The sequence below is a fragment of the Phyllostomus hastatus genome, unplaced genomic scaffold (assembly GCF_019186645.2).
Source record: "Phyllostomus hastatus isolate PE091 unplaced genomic scaffold, TTU_PhHast_1.1 phas_contig_64, whole genome shotgun sequence".
Lineage (NCBI taxonomy): Eukaryota > Metazoa > Chordata > Mammalia > Chiroptera > Phyllostomidae > Phyllostomus > Phyllostomus hastatus.
In genome coordinates, this window is record NW_025333928.1 from 8,167,078 (window position 1) to 8,187,134 (window position 20,057).

General features: G+C 45.4%; 1 protein-coding gene across 1 annotated transcript in view; it reads right to left on the bottom strand.

Moving 5' to 3' along the window:
• Window positions 1–20,057, bottom strand: part of LOC123825589 (integrin alpha-D-like) — a 34,395-nt gene that overhangs the window by 11,139 nt on the left and 3,199 nt on the right. Inside the window, 12 exon segments of the mRNA XM_045849127.1 lie at window positions 790–999; window positions 1,095–1,235; window positions 1,394–1,536; window positions 1,647–1,776; window positions 2,990–3,063; window positions 3,267–3,417; window positions 3,517–3,670; window positions 6,103–6,248; window positions 14,851–14,981; window positions 17,526–17,640; window positions 17,760–17,830; window positions 17,966–18,069. Of these exon segments, the coding sequence (XP_045705083.1) occupies window positions 790–999; window positions 1,095–1,235; window positions 1,394–1,536; window positions 1,647–1,776; window positions 2,990–3,063; window positions 3,267–3,417; window positions 3,517–3,670; window positions 6,103–6,248; window positions 14,851–14,981; window positions 17,526–17,640; window positions 17,760–17,830; window positions 17,966–18,069 (1,570 nt within the window).

The following is a 20,057-nucleotide window of genomic DNA, read 5'->3' on the forward strand; positions in this document are numbered from 1 at the left end:
ATTATCTGTCTTTGTATTCTAACCATCCTAGTGGGCGTGAAGCGGCATCTCAGTGTGTTTTCAATTTGCTGATGACTGACAACTAATGATGTTCCACATCTTTTCATGTGCACATTGGTCCTTTGTAGATCATCTTTGGAGAAATGTCTACTCAGATCCTTTGTGTTTGAATTGGGGCTTCCTTGACTTCTGCCGAGGGAAGCAGCCCTCTCTTCTCAGGGAACTCTGCCCCACTGGGTGAAGGCTCCTGACTAGATGGGCATTTGGCAGGGTTACTGATGGCAACAGGGAATGAAATCATGCAGCATCCAGGGAGATGCAGGGGTGAGTGGACAGGCAGGCTGAGCAACCAGACCTAAACTGATAGGCAACAGGGAGCCACCAAGAGTCTGGGCCAGTGGGTCAGAAGAACGGAGCCTCTCATCACCATTCCCGACCCACTACAAACCTTGGACAAGTCAAGGCACTTATCTTCTCTAGGCCCCAGATTTCATCCCCAAAACGTGTTTGCTAATGCCTGGCCTATGTACCTTGTAAAGCTGCTGGGGGATTAAAAGCCCTGGGTGGAGAACCTACTCAAGTATCAAGTCTCTATACAAAGCAGAGAATGTACCAGTCCATACTTCCATTTCTAGAATCCCATAGATTTTGTTTGCTGCCTATAAGATGCCCAGCAGTGGGCAAAGGAGGTAAGATGTGATAACAGAGAATTTCTAGGTGGCAGTGTGGAAGACCAGGAGAAGCAAGGAGAAGGTGTTGGTAGTGATGGGATCTGCAACAGGGCCTCACCTGGCTGTGGGAGGGGCTGATGCCCAGTCCTGAGGTCCCATGAAACAGGTAGACAGCTCCCTGGTTCTCCTGTTCTCCCGGGGCCCCGATGGCCACATCTGCCAGCTTGTCCCCATTCACGTCCCCCAGCACAGTCAGGGCTGTCCCGAAGCGACCCCAGGGGTGGCCCTGCTCCCCACGGAGAATGCCCTCACACTGCCATCTAGCTCTCTGCAGAACAAAACCAATGCAACCCCTCAACCTGGGAAACTCCTTCACCCCACACCCAGCCCCACCCAGCCCAGGTCTGGTCATCAGCCACTCACCCCCCGAGGCAAGGAGCACACAGACACCTGGCCCCCCCGGGTCGGCTCATAGTAATGGGGAGCCCCAATGAGGACCAGGTCAGAGCTGCCATCTCTGTCCATGTCCACGGAGCACAGGGAGGCCCCAAAGTAAGAGCCAATCTGGAAGGTAGAGACTGAAGTCACCCTGTCTGCCCTCACCAGAGAGGCATCCCTCTGGCCAAGTTCCGCCTCTACCCAGGCACAAGCCCCAAACCCCTTCATCTCCTCCCTCTCCAGCCCTGGAGACCCTGCCACCCTCACGTTCCTCCACACCCAACCTGGGTCCCTGTGACTTCAGCCATCGGCCTCCATTTCCCGGACATTCGGGTAAAGATGACAGCCTTCCCGGTGTGCTGATGGCGGGGGGCCCCCAGGACCAAGCTCTGCACCCCCTTCCAAAGGGCCAGCTCAATGGAGTAACCTGAGGGGGGCCAGACCTCAGCACAAAGGCTTGCATGCTCCTGCCCCCCAAGCTGCCCCTCCCAGGCAGCTCATGTCCCACCTGTCCTCACAACCAAAGCCTTTTCTCACCCAGGTAAGAGTCCCTCATGTCCACATTCTCCTGAGACATGTTGATGAATGTGGGGCTCACATTTGGGGGGTACACAAAGGCACCTCCAGACCAGCTGAAGCTCCCCACAGCCCCCAGAACTGGTCCATCCTGTGGAGAAAGGATTCTGGGGCTGAGCAGGGGAAGCGAGGAGAGACAGCAATTCCAAAGCAATCCCTGCTGCTGACTCCTGTCATTGGTTGGAATTATTTTACTTCCCTGGCCCCCACAAACTGCCTGTGTCCCTGCCTGCTACCATCTGTCAGTCCATCCCCACTGCCCCTGTCCCAGTCCAATCCATCACCTCTCACCCACGGCCTCAGTCCCACCCTACTGGCAAAGCGAGATGGCTCTCTGTCACCAAGCCCCTTCGGATGGCATCTGGGATACATCCCAATCAAACATTTGGGTTACCCTCTGCTCCCAAATACATCAAGCCTGTGACCTGGACCCTTCTCTCCTCTTTCTGAGACTCAACTCCTCTCTCTGGAAGAATCAGTCCCAAGTCCCTCCTCTGTGGGGCTTCCTCAGTTCCCTTGGGACATGATAGGCATTTCCTACTCTGCAGAGACTGTTCACTTTACAAACTTTTGATTGTGGATAATTTAGAACATAAAGAGAAGTAGAAAGAAATGTATAATGAACTCATAAATACCACTGATCAATTAATGACCAAACTAATTTCATTTGTACATTCCCCTCATTCCCTCCTCAAATTATTTGGAGACAAATCCCTCTAGGTATTTTGGACACACCCCTACCATTGGAGAAGGCATGCTATATTGTCATGTCTTTGCATGGTCTGGCCTCTCCCACCTGTCATGGCCATCTCCTTCCATGCTGCCTTTAGCTCACTGTGCTCCAGCTATGCTGACCCTTCTAACTCACTATTGCAGTGACCTTATTCCTGCCTCAGGACATTTGCACTTGCTTTTTCCTGTACTTGGAGCAACCTCTCCCAGATTCTCCCAAGGCTGGTCATTTGTCATCATTCAGCCTCAGTTATTACTCCTCAGGCCTCCTCTGATCACCTCTCTTACTCTATCACAACAATTAGAGTCCCAATCTGAAAGTCTTTTGTTTGTTGTTTTTCATCTCCTCCCACTAGATAAATGCTCCATTAGAGAAGGAACCTTGGCTATATTGTTCTCTACCTTGTTCCCAGCACCTACATATATTCCCTGAATGTCTCACCCTGAATAGATGGTTAGCTTCAAGACAGGGTCTGCTTTCTTGTTTACTTCTGGGTCCTAGCTACCTACCGATCAAAGGCCAGCCCAGGCTAGTGCCTGAGACCTGTCTGTCAAGCACATGCTCCACCCACCGTTGTGAGTACTGAACTGAAGCCTTCTTGTGACATCTCATGCTGGAAAGAGCTACTTGTCCTCGACTGGGTTCCTGTGAGGAAACAGGTCACTTAGGGTCCCAGAAACCATGAGACCACAAGGATTCAAAGCAGATGAGTGAGAATGTGGCTTGGGGCTTGGGTTCTTGGGAGCAATTTGAGAGGAATTATGAATAGGGATGGACCTTCAGGACTGCAGGGTACAATTGGGCTGGGACCACTTTAATTCCAAGACCCAAGCTTTTTCCTCATTTACCTTCAACTGCAAAGATTTTCTCCTGCAGCTGCTTCTGGATGCTGCCAAGTGCTGCAAAGTTGTCCACCTTGAACACATGGTCCTGCAAGGGTGATGAGCCAATCATGTTCAGCTCCTGCTTGGCAGTGGGCTCCTGGAAGGCATCACCCACCTGCGGCAGAGAGGCAGCTGAAGATGAGAAATCCACCAGCTTTGCTGCCTGGGTGAGGTGCAGGCTGAGAGAGGGGGAGTCATGAGGAAGAGAGCGTACCCCAATGGCATAGCGAATAATCCCGGCTTTCTCAGCCTGGGGGATGACATCACTGTACTCCAGGGGGTCTTTGTATTTCTGTCCATCTGTGATAACAATGAGGATCTTCTTGGCACTTTTGCGGGCTCCATTCTTACTATGAAATAGTTCTTTCCTGTCAGGGGAGAAAGGGAGATGGCTCTACTGAGATGGGATTGATTCTGGAAATTGTTTGCAGCACTAGAAGCTCATCTGGAGATATCGGGGAGTCCTGGTACCCTCATACGGCCAGGCATATTAAGAAATCAATTCAGCCCTTTTTGAAAATCATACTGACAATTATTAGTAAGACTGATAATAAAGATACTTCTATTCCTTGTTCCTAAAATTCCATCCACTATGGAACCTCATTCCAGGAGGCAATATGGTTCTGAGTAGGAGCTCTGGAGTCAGACACACTTTGAGCAAGTTACTTTATCTCTCTGAGCCTCTGCTTCTCTCCATGCAAGACAAGAATAGTAAGTATGCCACAGGTGGTCTCCATAGATGGCCCCCACTGAGCCTCACTCGCCTTCCTTCCCATACTGAACGTGGCCTGTGACTTTTTCTAATCAGTGGCATGCAATGGAAGTGACACCATGCCAGTTATGGGCCTAAGAAGACTTAGTAGCTTTTGCGCTTTGGAGAGCCCTTGAACCACCATGAGAAAAGTCTAACTACCCTGTCGGAGACCCCCCATGGAGTGACCACATGCAGTTTAGAGGCCCAGATAGCCCAGCCGAGCCCAGCCTTCTGGACAATCCTGCCAAGACAGGAACGAAGTTCCTGTGTACCAGCCTCAGATGCCACCTGGCCAGCTGGGCCCCAGGATCAAGCAAACAATAATAAAAGTTGTCATTTAAACCACTAAATTTGGGAGTTGTTTGTTTGGCAACAATAGATAATGGAGACAAATACTATCATATTATTCTGAGGGTTAAATAAGGTCAAGCTTTTACAATAGTGAATGGCCTAGAGGTAAAGCATTAATTCTATGGTAGTTGTTACAAACTATTAAAAATGTAACTGTATGCTCATGTAGCTCTACAAACTCAGAATTTACACACACATGCCAAATGTAATACCGGAAACAACCTAAAGGTCCAATGTCAGGGAAGGTGTTTAGCGAATCATGACCCAGGTCCTTGGTGGGAAAGTGCACAGCCCTTTCAAAGAAAACAAGAAAAGCTGTAGAGGCATGTGGAAAAGATTTATACACATGAAAAAGAGGCAGGATGAAAATAGTTTCTATCCTGACCATGACTATATAAAATATATCTGTATAAACACAAGGATGGGAATGACACTGCTTTGCAGGGGGGATTTATTCATTCATTTGTTCTTACTTCTTTTTGTTGCTAAAATACCATGAGGTGTTTGGCTAGAGGGAACTGTTGTTCCCCATTTTTTCCTTAAAGTTATTGACAGTTTGTCTTTTCTGTAAGAACATGTCTAACCCTACCCCCCCCGCCCCGTCCCTGGCCCCCAGTCAGTGGTAGGGAGGAGCTGAGTCCAGCCCTGCCATGGGCTTGACTCTGGGGAACAGGAGGCTGCTGTTCTGGGAGATGGGGAGCAGGACAGCATGGATGAAAACCACACCATCCGCCACCACTAGAAGGAGCTCCAGAGTAGAAAAGGACACCAACACGAGCAAAGTCTAACTGTAGGGACAGAGGCTTTTCTCATGGTGGTCCAGTCCCAAAGGGCCGGTGCCCGAGGCAGAAGAGCCACCAGAAGTAAAGACAGTGCATTTGGCAGAGACATCCCTTGTTCAGCATATCTCCAGAGCAGCACCCAGGAGTGTGCAGGGAGTAAAGGGCCCCAGACATCCAGCCCCACTCTTTCCCACAAGAACCACATTCTCTTCTGTTCCAGCCTCACCACCTAAGCCATTTTCTTCACAGGCCATCTAGCACCCAATGCTGAGCAGGCACACGATAAGCACCCACTTAATGAAGAGGGCACGTGTGGATGAGGAGCAAAGGGAGGGAGGGTGTCTTATTTGTGTCTTGAGGACAAAGACACAAATAAGACACTTGGCAACAATTCCTGAGTCGCTGCCAGGGAGGCAAAGAGGGGCTATACCATTCTCTGAATAAAACCCCAACCATTTATCCAGCACTTTCTGGGCAGGAGCACCTCACACATGTTAGTTCATTTAATCCTACAATCAAGCTGTGAGTTTATGCTCATTTGACAATTTACTGAGATAGAAAGAGTCAATAACTCCCAGAGTTGCCCAGATAGTAAGTGGGGAGCCAGCATGGGAACATAGATGTGCCTGAACCACAGCCCATGAGCTGGCTGCCGTAGGTGTGCTCTGGATCCAGCCAATTTAAGGCCAGGCAAAGAGGAAAAACTGGGCAGAGGAGTCCTGTCCTGTACCAGGGGGAATGCAGTAAGTGAGGAGAACAAAAACACTCCAGGGAGGACTCTGCCTGCAGCCCCCTCACTTCCCTTTGGTGTCCCTTTCCCCAGAGCCTCCCTCAGCCTGAAAGAAGGGCTGTGCAGCCCCAGCATGAGGAAGTGGTGTGGCAGGGTCCCACAGGCAGCAGGAGGGGAGCTTACACCACTGTCAGGATGCCTGTGGCTGTAAACGTCAGTCCTTTCAGTTGGATGATGGGATCCACCAGGCTCTGAAGGCTCGAGCTGGTCTGGAATTTGGTGAAGGTGAAGTGGGTCTCCAGGAGGTTCGAGTACTGCATCAGTGAGAACTGCAGAGCCAAGAGGAGGGCCCTGGGCTCAGGAATTGTCATTTCTGTGTTTAACAAGCTTTTTATTTTGGAATAATTTTGGGTCTACAAACCATGGCCCATGTGTTTTTGAGGCCAGCAAATATACACTGAAACCCAGAAGAAAAGAAAATGACCCAAAAAGAAAACTAGAAAATCAAAATCAAACAATGCTTCTTTCATTAGAAAGCAAGAATAACCTTGCCAACCACAATATTTGTTAAACTTAAATTTAAAAAATTATAACAATGAAATCAATTTGTAGGCTATATTTCCTCATGTCTTAAGAATTTGTAAGGGCAGGTACCTTTGGACTCTGGAGAGGAGCAGAAAAGACAGGTGACAAAAAAGAATAGGTGGAGGAGGTGAACACCAGGATACCCACTGGAAGAGGAAACCCAACAACAAAGGAACCACTAACAGATAGCAACAGAAGAAGGTGAAGGAGGGAGTAGTAACTACACAAACCTCAATCCAGGACCTATCTGGAAATACAAACAAACAGTAGAGACAGTACCCAATACAAACAACTGAACAAGAATTCTTTAAACCTTATACACACAGAAGAACCAGCTTCAACACAACCTGCCCTCACAGGCACAACAAAATACAGGAGGTGGTGGACAGAGTGACCCTCATTTAATCAGCTGGTGGGAAGGAACCACCAAAGAAAGACTCAACAACAATCAAAACCCAAAGGCAAACACAAAACTAACTTAAACGACAGCCCAAGACCAGTGAGCTTGGGAGATCAAGGAAACAGCACCACTGAAATTCACTGCTATTCGACTAAAGAAGTTCACAACATAAACCCAGGGACCCAGAACAGATCCATATAAGAAGCTGAGGCAAACAAGAAGAGTCTCACAAACAATGGGAAGACAAAGAAACAATCCCCAAATGAAAGGAAAGGAGGAAGCCTCAGAAAGAATGCTAAATGAAATAGAGGCAATTCAACTATCAGATATTGAGTTCAAAGCGATGATTGTCAGGAAGCTCAATGAGCTCACAATGAGCTACCAGAAACTATAGGGAAGCTACAATGAACTCACTGAAAACTACATCAGCATAAAAAAGGAAATAGAAACTCTCAACAAGGGCCAAGAGGAAATGAAGAATACAATTTCTTTTTTTTTAAACAAACAAATCTTTTTAAAAATATTTTATTTATTTATTTATTTTAGAGAGGGAAGGGGGGGAGAGAGAGAGAAAGAGAGAGAGAGAGAGAAACATCAATGTGCGGTTGCTGGGGGTTATGGCCTACAACCCTGGAATGTACCCTGGCTGGGAATTGAACCTGGGACACTTTGGTTCCCAGTCCACGCTCAATCCACTGAACTATGCCAGCCAGGGCAAGAATACAATTTCTGATCTGAAGAACACAGTAGAAGGAATGAAAAGCAGGATCGATGAAGGAGAAGATTGGATCAGTGAGCTAGAGGACAAAGTAGAAGAAAACATCCAGAAAGAGCAAAAAAAGGAAAAGAGGCTCAGAAAGAATGAAGAGGAATTAAGAGAAATGCAAGACAATATGAAACGTAATAATATCCGTATGATAGGGATACCAGGAGAAGAAGAAGAACAAGGGATAGAAAACCTATTTGAAAAAGTAATGATGGAAAACTTCCCTAATTTGATGAGAGAAAAAGTCACACAAATCCAGGAAACACAGAGAGTCCCAATCAAGAGGAACCCAAAGAGACCCACCTCAAGACACATCATAATTAAAATGGCAAAATTTCAAGACAAAGAGAGAATCTTAAAGGCAGCAAGAGAGAAACAGGAAGTAACATACAAGGGAGCCCCAATAAGGCTAACAGCTGACTTCTCAATGGAAGCACTCCAAGCCAGAAGAGAATGGCAAGAAATAATCCAAGTAATGAGAACCAGAGGCCTGCAACCACAACTACTTTACTCAGCAAGGCTCTCAATCAAGATAGAAGGCCAAATAAGAAGCTTCTCAGACAAAAGAAGTCTAAAAGAATACACCTCCACTAAGCCAGCTCTGCAAGAGATGCTAAAGGGACTGCTTTAAGGAAAGAAAGGAAAAGAGAGAGTGAGAGAGTAACACACGTACATAAAAGGCAATGAATAAGCAATTGATATTACCTATCAATAATAACCTTAAACGTAAATGGATTAAATGCTCCAATCAAAAGACATAGAATAGCTGATTGGATAAGAAAACATGACCCACACATATGCTGCCTACAAGAGACCCACCTCAGGATAAAAGATCTGCACAGACTGAAAGTGAAGGGCTGGAAACAAATTTTCCAAGCAAATGGACAGGAAAAAAAAGCTGGGGTAGCAATACTTATATCTGACAAAATAGACTTCCAAAAAAGGACCATAAAGAGAGACCCAGAAGGTCATTTCATAATACTCAAGGGAAGAATCCACCAAGAAGACATAAATATTGTAAATATATATGCACCCAAAATAGGAGCACCCAAATACATAAAGAAAATCTTAGAGGACTTCAAGAAAGATATTGACAGCAACACAATTATTGTGGGGGATTTTAACACCCCACTATCAAAAATGGACAGATCTTCCAAACAAAATATCAACAAAAATAATGTGGCATTGAACAATACCCTAGATGAAATGGGCTTTACTGATATATACAGAATCCTCCATCCCAAAGAAGCTAGATACACATTTTTTTCAAATGTACATGGAACATTTTCAAAGATTGACCACATGATAGGACACAAAACAAGCCTCAACAATTTCAAAAAAATTGAAATCATACCAAGCATTTTCTCAGACCACAAGGGACTGAAACTAGAAACCAACCCCAAGGAAAAAAACCCAAAACACTCAAATTTATGGAGATTAAATAGCATGCTATTAAGCAATGAATGGGTCAAGAATGATATTAGGGAAGAAATCAAAAGGTTCCTGGAAACAAATGAAAACGAACTCACAACAATCCAAAACTTATGGGACACAGCCAAGGCAGTCCTGAGAGGGAAGTTCATAGCGATACAGGCCCACCTAAAAAAGTTAGAAACATTTCAAACAAACTACCTAACCCTACGTCTACAAAAACTCGAGGAACAACAACAAAGACAGCCCAGAGCAAGCATAGGAAGGAAATAACCAAGATCAGAGAAGAATTAAATGACATAGAGACTAAAAGCACAATTCTAAGGATCAATGAATCCAAGAGCTGGTTCTTTGAAAAGATAAACAAAATCGACAAGCCTTTAAGCAGACTCATCAAGAAAAAAAAGAGAAGACCCAAATAAACACAATCAGAAATGAAAGAGGAGAGATTACAACAGATACCACAGAAATACAAAGGATTGTAAGAAATTACTACGAAGAACTGCATGCCAAGAAATTTGAAAACCTAGATGAAATGGACAAATTTCTAGAAAAATATAATCTTTCAAAACTCAATAAAAAAGAAGCAGAAAGCCTGAACATACAAATAACAGCAAAAGAAATTGAAGCAGTAATCAAAAAACTCCTAACACACAAAAGCCCTGGACCAGATAGTTTCACAGGAGAATTCTACAAAGCATTTAAGGAAGAGCTAACCCCTATCCTTTACAGACTATTTCAAAAAATCCAAAAAGATGGAAGACTCCCAAACTCTTTTTATGAGGCCAACATCATCCTAATTCCAAAACCAGATAAAGACACAACAAAGAAAGAAAACTTCAGGCCAATATCGCTGATGAACATTGATGCTAAAATCCTCAACAAGATACTGGCAAACCGCATCCAACAGTACATTAAGAAGATCATACACCATGACCAAGTGGGATTCATTCCAGGTATGCAAGGATGGTACAATATTCACAAATCAGTAAATGTAATACATCACATAAACAAAAGCAAAGACAAAAACCACATGATCATATTAATAGATGCAGAAAAAGCATTTGATAAGATATAGCACCCATTTATGATAAAAACGTCAGCAAAGTGGGAATAGAGGGAGCATTCCTCAACATAATAAAGGCCATATATGAGAAACCTACAGCCAACATTATACTCAATGGGCAAAAATTAAAATCTTTTCCACTAAGATCAGGAACAAGACAAGGCTGTCCACTTTCACCACTTCTATTCAATATAGTACTGGAAGTTTTAGCCACAGCAATCAGACAAGAAAAAAGAAATAAAAGGAATCCAAATCGGAAAGGAGGAAACAAAACTGTCACTGTTTGCAGATGACATGATAGTGTACATAGAAAATCCTATAGACTCCACCAAAAAACTGCTTGACCTAATAAATGAATTTGGCAAAACAGCGGGATGCAAAGTCAATATCCAGAAATCAAAGGCATTTCTGTACACCAATAGGCATTGTTTCACCAACAATGAAACAGCAGAAGCAGAAATCAAGAAAAAAATACCATTTGAAATAGCAAAAAGAAAAATAAAATACCTAGGAATAAACCTAACCAAAGAGGTAAAAGACCTGTATTCAGAAAACTACATAACACTGAGGAGAGAAGTCAAGGAAGACAGAAACAAATGGAAACATATACCGTGTTCATGGATTGGAAGAATTAATATCATCAAAATGTCCATACTACCCAAAGCAATTTACACATTCAATGCAATACCTATTAAAGTACCAATGGCTTATTTCACAGACATAGAACAAACACTTCAACAATTTATATGGAACCATAAACGACTCCGAATAGCTGCTGCAATTTTGAGAAAGAAGAGTAAAGTAGGAGGGATCACAATACCTGACACTAAACTATACTACAAGGCCACTGTAATCAAAACAGCCTGGTACTGGCATAAAAACAGGCACATGGACCAATGGAACAGAACAGAGAGCCCAGAAATAAACCCAAGTCTCTACGGTCAATTAATATTTGACAAAGGAAGCAGCAACATAAAATGGAATAAAAATAGCCTCTTCAACAAATGGTGTTGGGAGAACTGGACAGCTACATGCAAAAAAACGAAATTCGAGCACCAACTTACACCTTATACAAAAATAAATTCAAGGTGGATAAAAGACTTAAATATAAACCGTGACACCATTAAAGTCCTAGAAGAAAACGTAGGCAGGAAAATCTCAGATATTTCACGCAGAAACTTTTTTACTGACATGTCTCCTAGAGCAAGGGACATAAAGGAAAGAATAAACAAATGGGACCTCATCAAAATAAAAAGCTTTTGCACAGCTAAAGAAAACAGTATCAAAATTAAAAGAGAACCAACTGTATGGGAAAACATATTTGCCAATGATACCTCAGACAAGGGTTTAATCTCCAAAATATATAAAGAACTTACATGACTCCACTCTAAGAAGACAAGTAACCCAATTAAAAAATGGGAAAAGGACTTGAACAGACACTTCTCCAAGGAGGACATGCAGAAAATCCAAAGACACATGAAACGATGTTCAATATCGCTAGCTATCAGAGAGATGCAGATTAAAACCACAATGAGATACAACTTCACACCAGTCAGAATGGCCATCATAAACAAAGCAACAAACAACAAGTGTTGGAGAGATTGTGGAGAAAAGTGGACCCTAGTGCACTGTTGGCAGGACTGCAGACTGGTACAACAACTATGGAAAGCAGTATGGAACTTCCTCAGGAAACTAAAAATGGATCTGCCTTTTGACCCTGCAATTCCACTGCTGGGACTATATCCTAAGAACATTGAAACACCAATACAAAAGAACCTATACATCCCAATGTTCATAGCAGCACAATTTACAATAGCTAGATGATGGAAGCAACCTAGATGCCCATCAGTAAATGAATGGATCAAAAGACTATGGTACATTTACACAATGGAATTCTATGCAGCAGAAATAAAGAAGGAGCTCCTACCCTTTGCAACAGCATGGATGGAGCTGGAAAGCATTATGCTAAGCAAAACAAGCCAGGCAGTGAAAGACAAATACCACATGATATCACCTTTAACAGGAACCTAAACAACAAAACAAAGAAACAAGCAAAATATAACCAAAGACATTGAAATAGGGGACAGACTGACAGTGACCAGAGGGGAGAGAAGAGGGAATTTCAGGGGGGAATGGGTAGGGTTTACAGGAACAAATTTAAAGGACACATGGACAAAAACTAGGGGTGGGGGGTAATGGGAGGGAAGTAGGGAGGGTTGGGTGGGTGGGCTGGAATGGGAGTAAATGGGAGAAAACTGTACTTGAACAATGATTAAAATAAAATTTAAAAAATAATAAATTTTCTTCAGTTAAAAAAAAAAGAATTTGTATAGAAGATGGAGGCATAGGTAGACACACTGTGCCTCCTTGCACAACCAAGATAGGGACAACAACAATTTAGAAATAGAATAACAACCAGAACTGACAGAGAATATCTGATTGAAAGTCGGACAACCAAGAAGTTAAAACAGACATGTTCATCCAGAATCGTAGGAGGGGCGAAGTCGGGCAGCTGGGGCGAAGGTCACCGTGAGGAGAGCAGAAAACATTGAAACCGGGTGCATAAGGCATCTGGGGCGCACAAGACCGCATCGGTGGACCCTGAGCGCGCAAGCAGCAGCTGACAGACCCTGGCCAAGGGGTGGCAACCGGCAGACCCAGCAAGGCAGCGATTGCGAAGCAAGGCACTGCCTGCAACCCAGGATATCAGCGCTGGGAAATAGAGCCTTGGGACACCGATTGAAAACACCTGTGGGGGTTGAGGCACAGGGAGAGACTCCCAGCCTCACAGGAGAGGTCCTTGGAAAGTCCCATGATATGCACAAGCCCACCACAAGGGAATTGGCACCAGAGGGACCCAGTTTGCTCTGGGGAAGCAGTGGAAGGGACTGAGGTCCGATGGACAGCGGAGCAAGCACCATTGTTCCCTCTCGGAGCCCACCCCCACATGCAGTGTCACAACACAGTGACTAGGGTTCCCCACCCTGGTGAACACCTAAGGCTGCGCCCCTCATATATAACAGGCACAACCAGACCAAAGGGAAAAAAAAAAGATGGCCCAAACAAAATTGAAAGCCTCACAAGCACTACTTCTAAGCAATCAAGAGATAGCCAACCAATCAGATGCACAGTTCAAAGCACTGGTGATCAGGATGCTCACAGAATTGGTTGATTTTCATCACAAATTAGATGAAAAAATGAAGGCTACAATAAGTGAAATGAAGAAAAATGTACAGGGAACCAATAGTGATGGAATGAAAGCTGGGTCTCACATCAATGGAGTGGACCAGAAGGAAGAAAAAACATACCACCAGAAAAGAATGAAGAAATAAGAATTCAAAAAAAATGAGGAGAGGCTTAGGAACCTCCAGGACATCTTGAAACGATCCAACATCTGAATTATAGGGGTACCAGAAGGAGAAGGAGAAGAGCAACAAGTGGAAAACTTATTTGAACTAATAATAAAGGAGAACTTTCCCATTCTGGCAAAGGAAATAGACTTCCAGGAAGTCCAGGAAGCTCACAGAGTCCCAAAGAAGCTGGAGTCAAGGAGGAACACACAAAGGCACATCATAATTACATTAGCCAAGATTAAAATGAAGGAGAAAATCCTAGAAGCAGCAAGAGATAAGGAGTCAGTCACCTACAAAGGAGTTCCCATTAGACTGTCAGCTGATTTCTCAAAAGAGATCTTGCAGGCAAGAAGGGGCTGGAGAGAAGTATTCCAAGTCATGAAAGGCAAGAACCTACATCCAAGATTGTTCTATCCAGCAAAGCTGTCATTTAGAATGGAAGGGCAGATAAAGTGCTTCTCAGACAAGGTCAACTTAAAGGAGTTCATCATCACCAAGCCCTTATTATATGAAATGTTAAAAGGACTTATCTAAGAAAAAGAAGATAAAAAACATGTACAGTAAAATGACAGTGAACTCACAATTATTAACAACCACACCTAAAACAAAAACCAAAAGAAACTAAGCATACAACTAGAACAGGAACAGAACCACAGAAATGGAGATCACATGGAGGGTTATCAACAGGGGAGTGGGAGGAGGAGAGAGGGGGAAAAGGTATGGAGAATAAGTAGCATAGATGGTAGGTAGAAAATAGGAGGAGGGCAAAAATAGTATGGGAAATGTAGAAGCTAAAGAACTTATGACACATGGACATGAACTAAAGGGGGGAATGTGGGTGGGAGAGGGTGCGCAGGGTGGAGGGGAATGAAGGGGGGCAATGGGACAACCGTAATAGCATAATCAATAAAATATATTTAAAAAGAATTTGTTAGAACATATACACAAATCACTGGGAAACAAAATAATAAGATGAGGAAGTCATGAGTTACATGGAAAACATAATAAAGAATCATCAATTATTTGGCCAAGTTACCTTCAGTCAAATTTCACACCAAAATTATTTTACTGTTTTTTTTTTCAAGGCTTTTAAACAGCAGCTACATCATGTGGGAAACTACAAAATGCAATGGGGACACACCCTCGAGTCAGGGCTCATATTGGCCCTGAGCTGGAACCATACTTTGACCCTGGACCCTAGCCTCACCATGGTACAGGTCCACTGAGCCAGCTAGCCCCAGCAATGCTGTGCCCCCTGCCCAGCTTGTTTTTGCCAGAAGCAGACCCTTCCCCACCCTACTTCCCTAGCCTAGGGGGACCCAGTCTTCACCAGGGTGTTAGTGCCCTCAAACTGGCCCATCACAGCTCTGACAAAGTCTTTCATCTGCTTAAAGTCACTGTGGTCAATGCTGCCAGAGCCATCAATCAGGAAGACAATATCCATCTCTTGATTTGGACACTCTGCAGAAAGGGAGAGAAAAATCGGAGATGCATGTGTGAATCCCAATCATCTCCTGGGACCCAGAACACCTACCCACTCCACAGAGTCAGGGAGTTGTTCTTATCATGAGGGTCAATTCCCACCCTGTTTCCCACTCTCTCCACAAAGGAGACCCAAATCTGTTTTCCCAGCCCCTTCTCCCCTCGGGGAAGTCCTTGGTTCTGCCCTCTTCCCACAAGGCCCAAAATGGGGAAGGAGAAAGTACAGGACAGGGGCCCAGTGGGTTCCTCAATCATTTACCCAACAAACATTTATTGAAGACACAGTCTAAGTATGTCATAGAGCATAGGAGAAGGCAATTCAGCAGAGTTATTCAGAGTGTGCATTCTGAAGCCAGCATGCCTGTGCTCAAATCAGCTCCACCACCTACTAGGGGTGAATTCAAGCAAATTATGTAACTTCACTGGGCTTCAGTTTTCCCCATCTGCAAAATAGGGTTAATAATAGTGCCTTTCATGTGGGATTACTGCAAGGATAAAAAGCATTATATGTACACAAACACAAAGTGTCTAAGACAGGGGTAGCTGTTATGCCATCAGCACCATGTGCCAGGCATTGTTCTAGGCCCAAGGAAGGACACACTTGCAAGGGATGCTGGGTGTGCACCAAGACCCGATCCCTACCAGGACAGAAGCGCTTTTCCAGCCGCAGGGAACTGGCTGTCTATGGTGCCCAGCTGAGTCTCTCGCAGGAACCACCCGCTGTCACAAAGGGAGCTAGCTGCCTTGTCCACAGTTGTATCCCCTCCTCCTCCGGGCAACCTGTGTCCAGCCACACTCCACTCCAGACTCCAAGCTCCAAGGTCCAGGCTGAGGCCTCTGGTCTGATGGCTTTGCAGTCCACCCTCTCCCCCTGCCCAGGCCTGCTTTCCTCACACTGTTACAGGAAGTGTGACAGAAGACCATAGCTTTAAAAACAGACATCGTCCCAGCCTTTGTGGAGTCCACACTGGAATGGGAAGCCCTGCCATAAGCACAAATAAGACATTTCCGATTGTTCCCACACCCATGTGGGGCCTTGGGTCCTGTCTGCAAGACCTGGTGGTTAGCTGCAGCAGGGCCCCACATCCTGTGCTGCTCCCAGGTTCTGGGAGGTCAGGACCACAGCACTGAGGCCGAGGCAGAGCTGTGGCAGCTCCTCCCCCAGTGCACCCACTCAGCAAGCTGGTGCTGAGAAGAAAGGAAAATCACTTCTCTCCCCACTTCCTTCAGGACCAGGAAATCTAGCCATCCAAATGGCAAGCTCAGAAGCACCCCCTTCTCACTGTCACTCTCCCACAGCTAGGTAGCTGGTACTCCCTGTCACCATATCCTGCACTTTTGCCCACTTTTCTAGCTGCATCATGAAACTACCCCTCACACCCTCTTTCAGGCCAAGCAAGCTCTCTCACAAAGTCACTTCAGTTTCTTGCTCCTTTCAGTGTACCCACTGGGCTTCCAACAGTAGGCTGTTGTTGAGTGTCTTCTGAAAAAGGACTGAGCCAGTCAGGTGCAGTCGACTGAAACTCTGAACTCTACTTCCTAACAGCGGGAAGTCCCCTCTCTGACCCAGTTTCCTCATCTGTGTGCGGGAATCCTCCCGCCCACCACCCAGGACCGTGTGAGCATGCCACAAGGTCAGGTACCCACACTGCTTGGCACACCATTCCTTCTGCTCCCAGGCAAACTTGCATCGCCTACACCAGGTTTATGTGCCTGTGTCCCGTTTTCATCAGGCACCCCACCTCACGAGCTCCAGAGACATCTGGAAGACATTTACCTCCTAGTGTTTAAGTGCCACATCCCTTCCCTAGCTACACAGACATCCCAGGCAGAGCACAGTGCTCCAAGAGTCCTGAACCCCCTCTGCCACTCCTTGTTCCCTCCACAGACTCTGCTCCCACAGTGTGGCCTGGGGCGTTTCTGCTGCTGCTTCTCCTTTGGCTAAAAGCCCACCACGCCTGGCATCAGCCATGTTCTCAGCACCTGGAGTGGTCCTGGCCCTCACTCGGGGCCTGTTATCCCCTCTGATGCCACAGAGGAGGCCATTTATATCTCCCTCCTAGTCTATGTTGTCCTCAGCTAGATGAGTCCTAATGACCATCATATAGTCTGTGCAAGGCAGGGGTCTGAGCACTTTATATATGTTAACTCTTCTAATCCTCGCAAACACCTTGATTATATAGTGTCACTTTACTAATGAGGAAACTAAGACCCAGGGAATGAAACCACTTGCCCAAGGACACAGAAGATGAACTTAGGCAGAGAGATGCCTCTGCAGTGTGTCCAGGCACCACTCTGTGGAAGATGCCAGTGCTGGCAAAACTGCAGTGCACTTCCTACAGCCCTGTTGTTTGCTGCCCTTAGAAGAGAAAGAGTTTGTTAGGGGACTCCTGGCAGCTCAGCAGGCTGGGGCCACTGGGAAGGCTGTTTCAGTTAAAGAAGCAGAGGCCCAGACCCCATGCTCTACTCACTTCTCAGTGCCAGCATGTGCTCCCACAGAACTGCTATCTCTAAGAGACTTACCTGGTTGGACAGCGGGGACTCTCTGGATAATCTGCAGCTGGGAGCCCAACAGGAGGCAGGAACCTTCTACATACATGTTCTCCCCACAGGCTCTTTGCATGGTCGGGCCACAGGCCTGGGTGCAGAGACCTGTATAGGCAAGGGGGGCCCCAGAACACTGCCCCTCCTCTCCCCCAACCCCAGCCTTCTCTGGCCCCAGCCCTTCTTGACCCTCCTGTGGCCCAGGGAACTCACCAACAGCCAGGAGTGGTTGATCGAGGCTGCTAGGGACAGGCCCAGGGACATGTTCCCAGCCTGTAGTGGGGCTAAGAGGGAAGGTGCACATGGTCACACTCACAGGCACACTCTCACTTGTGGGGAGGATCTGGGCTGGAGGCTGAGGAGGGTGGACTCATGTGTAGGAGAGTTGAGGGCCCCAATTCCTGGGCCAGATCACTCACTGTGCAGTGAAATGGGCTGACATAGGCTAGAGGCAGCATCGCAGCTATACAACCGTCCCGTTTGGTTGACTGCCACCACTTCCAGGGGGGCTCCCACAATGAGTCTGGAAGCACACCATGACAGACAGTCACAGGTGGGCTGGGGGCACAGGGCACTCCGGGGTGTGAAGGAGAAGTGAAACTCTGCTCTTGGCATCTGGCACTTGTGAGGCTATTCAAAAACCAGGGCTTGAGTTGAACTCACAAATGCTAAGGACCACACTGTTTCGTGGGGGGGGGGCATGAATATATGTATATTTATGCATACAAATTTCTTAAACATTCACCAAAACCAAAATTATGCAAACCAAAATTATACAAAACAAAATTATGCAAAATTATGACAACTGTGAGTATGTGCATTTTGTTTTTGGGGGCACCGTCATTCTTAGACACCCAAGAAACAGGTCACTTCAAGCTAAATGGAAAAAGTTTCTGATGTAGTAAACTTTCAAAATAAATAGATGACTGTAATTAATTAGATAAAAATATAATATAAAAATTTAAATTGGACAATTTAAAACAGCTATACCAGGATCCATATCTACACCTACAGTCACATAAATGCAATAGTTTATTTGCAAAACTCCTTGAGAGAGAATTTTTGAATTTTGGAAAAAGATTTATCACTACCAACAACCTCTCCAACTTAGATGAGAAAATTAGACAAATACTGGTGTGTTTTAATTAATTAACCAAGGAAGGCTTAGTTAAATTGGTATTTAAAGTCCCTTCTACAGAGCCATTCTTCCATGGAAAGCTGAAACCCCTGTGTGTCTACAGTTGCCGATGGAAACCTAAACAGATGTAGCAGTTTGGGACCCGCTGGTATAAACGCATGACGAAGGTTTAGTCTTAAACTATTATTCTGCATGTTTTTCTTTATCCCAATTTATTCCTCATACATGGGCTCAATCGTTTTAGTATTTGGGCTACAATTCAGCAGAAAGCAGGAAAAACAATAACCTTGTAACAATCATAATGTCATCTAATATATATTATTACTTTATTATAAATACTGGAGAACAGTGTCCAGTCAATAGTTTCATATTCATTCTTTAAGGCAGAGGGCCTGGACAAAGACCGATGGTGATGGGAGTGGGACAGTGGCTATCATCAGATTTGTTGGGTGTTGAGTTTATCAGGAGGGGCACAGGGATTCCCAGGGGGACTCAGGGGTGGGGTGGGGCTGGAGATGTTCTTCATGTTGATCTAGGTGACAGTTACCTGGGTACACACATATGCAAAAGTCATTGAGTTGGACCTTTTAGATTTTTACTTTTCAGTCTATGTGTTATCTTTCAAAGCACCCAAAAAAACAAAAAACAAAACAACCAAAAACAAAACTCTGGTGCCTGGCACTTGCTTTTTTGTCCCCAGTCTGCCAGCTGGGAGAGAAAGGGGGAGGGATGGGCATTTAGAACTCAGTGACTTCTCTACACCCTTTCTTAGCCAACTGAATCTGCCTGTGCTCTTGGGTTCATTGCCAATGCCACCTCTTCTGTGGAGCCTTCCTGGAATTCCTTCCTGGATTTGGTCTCTCCCTTCATCTTCTCATTGTACACAGACCCCAAGGTCCAGATTGGAAATATACTTAGATATAATCACCAAATGTCCAGACTTTGGTTATGCTTGCATTAAGTTGTGACTTCAGCTCCTTGGGTCTGTCTCTGGGCCCTGGGAATGTGTGCTCCTGAGTCAGGGCCAGGTATAAAATTTGCCAGTCCCACTGTAAAATTAAAATATAAGGTCTATTTTCTTGGAAAAAAAGGTTTTTTCCTTCTTTTTGAGGTCTTTCTCTCTCTACCTGTCCTGTATTTTCTGTCTGCTATTTAATTTCATACTCCCTCTGGCCCAGGGATACTCACAGGGCCAGCGCAGATCCTCAGAGGACTGGGCAAGCCTGGCAAAACCCATCGGGACCTAGCCCAGCTCATGCCAGGGGCTGAGGTCAGCAATAGTCACTAGGTGAGGGTGATGAAGCAGGCAGCTGAGAACCCCTACCCCAGAGTCTGTGGGAGACTGGGCCACTTGTGAGCCAGGGCCCCAAAGC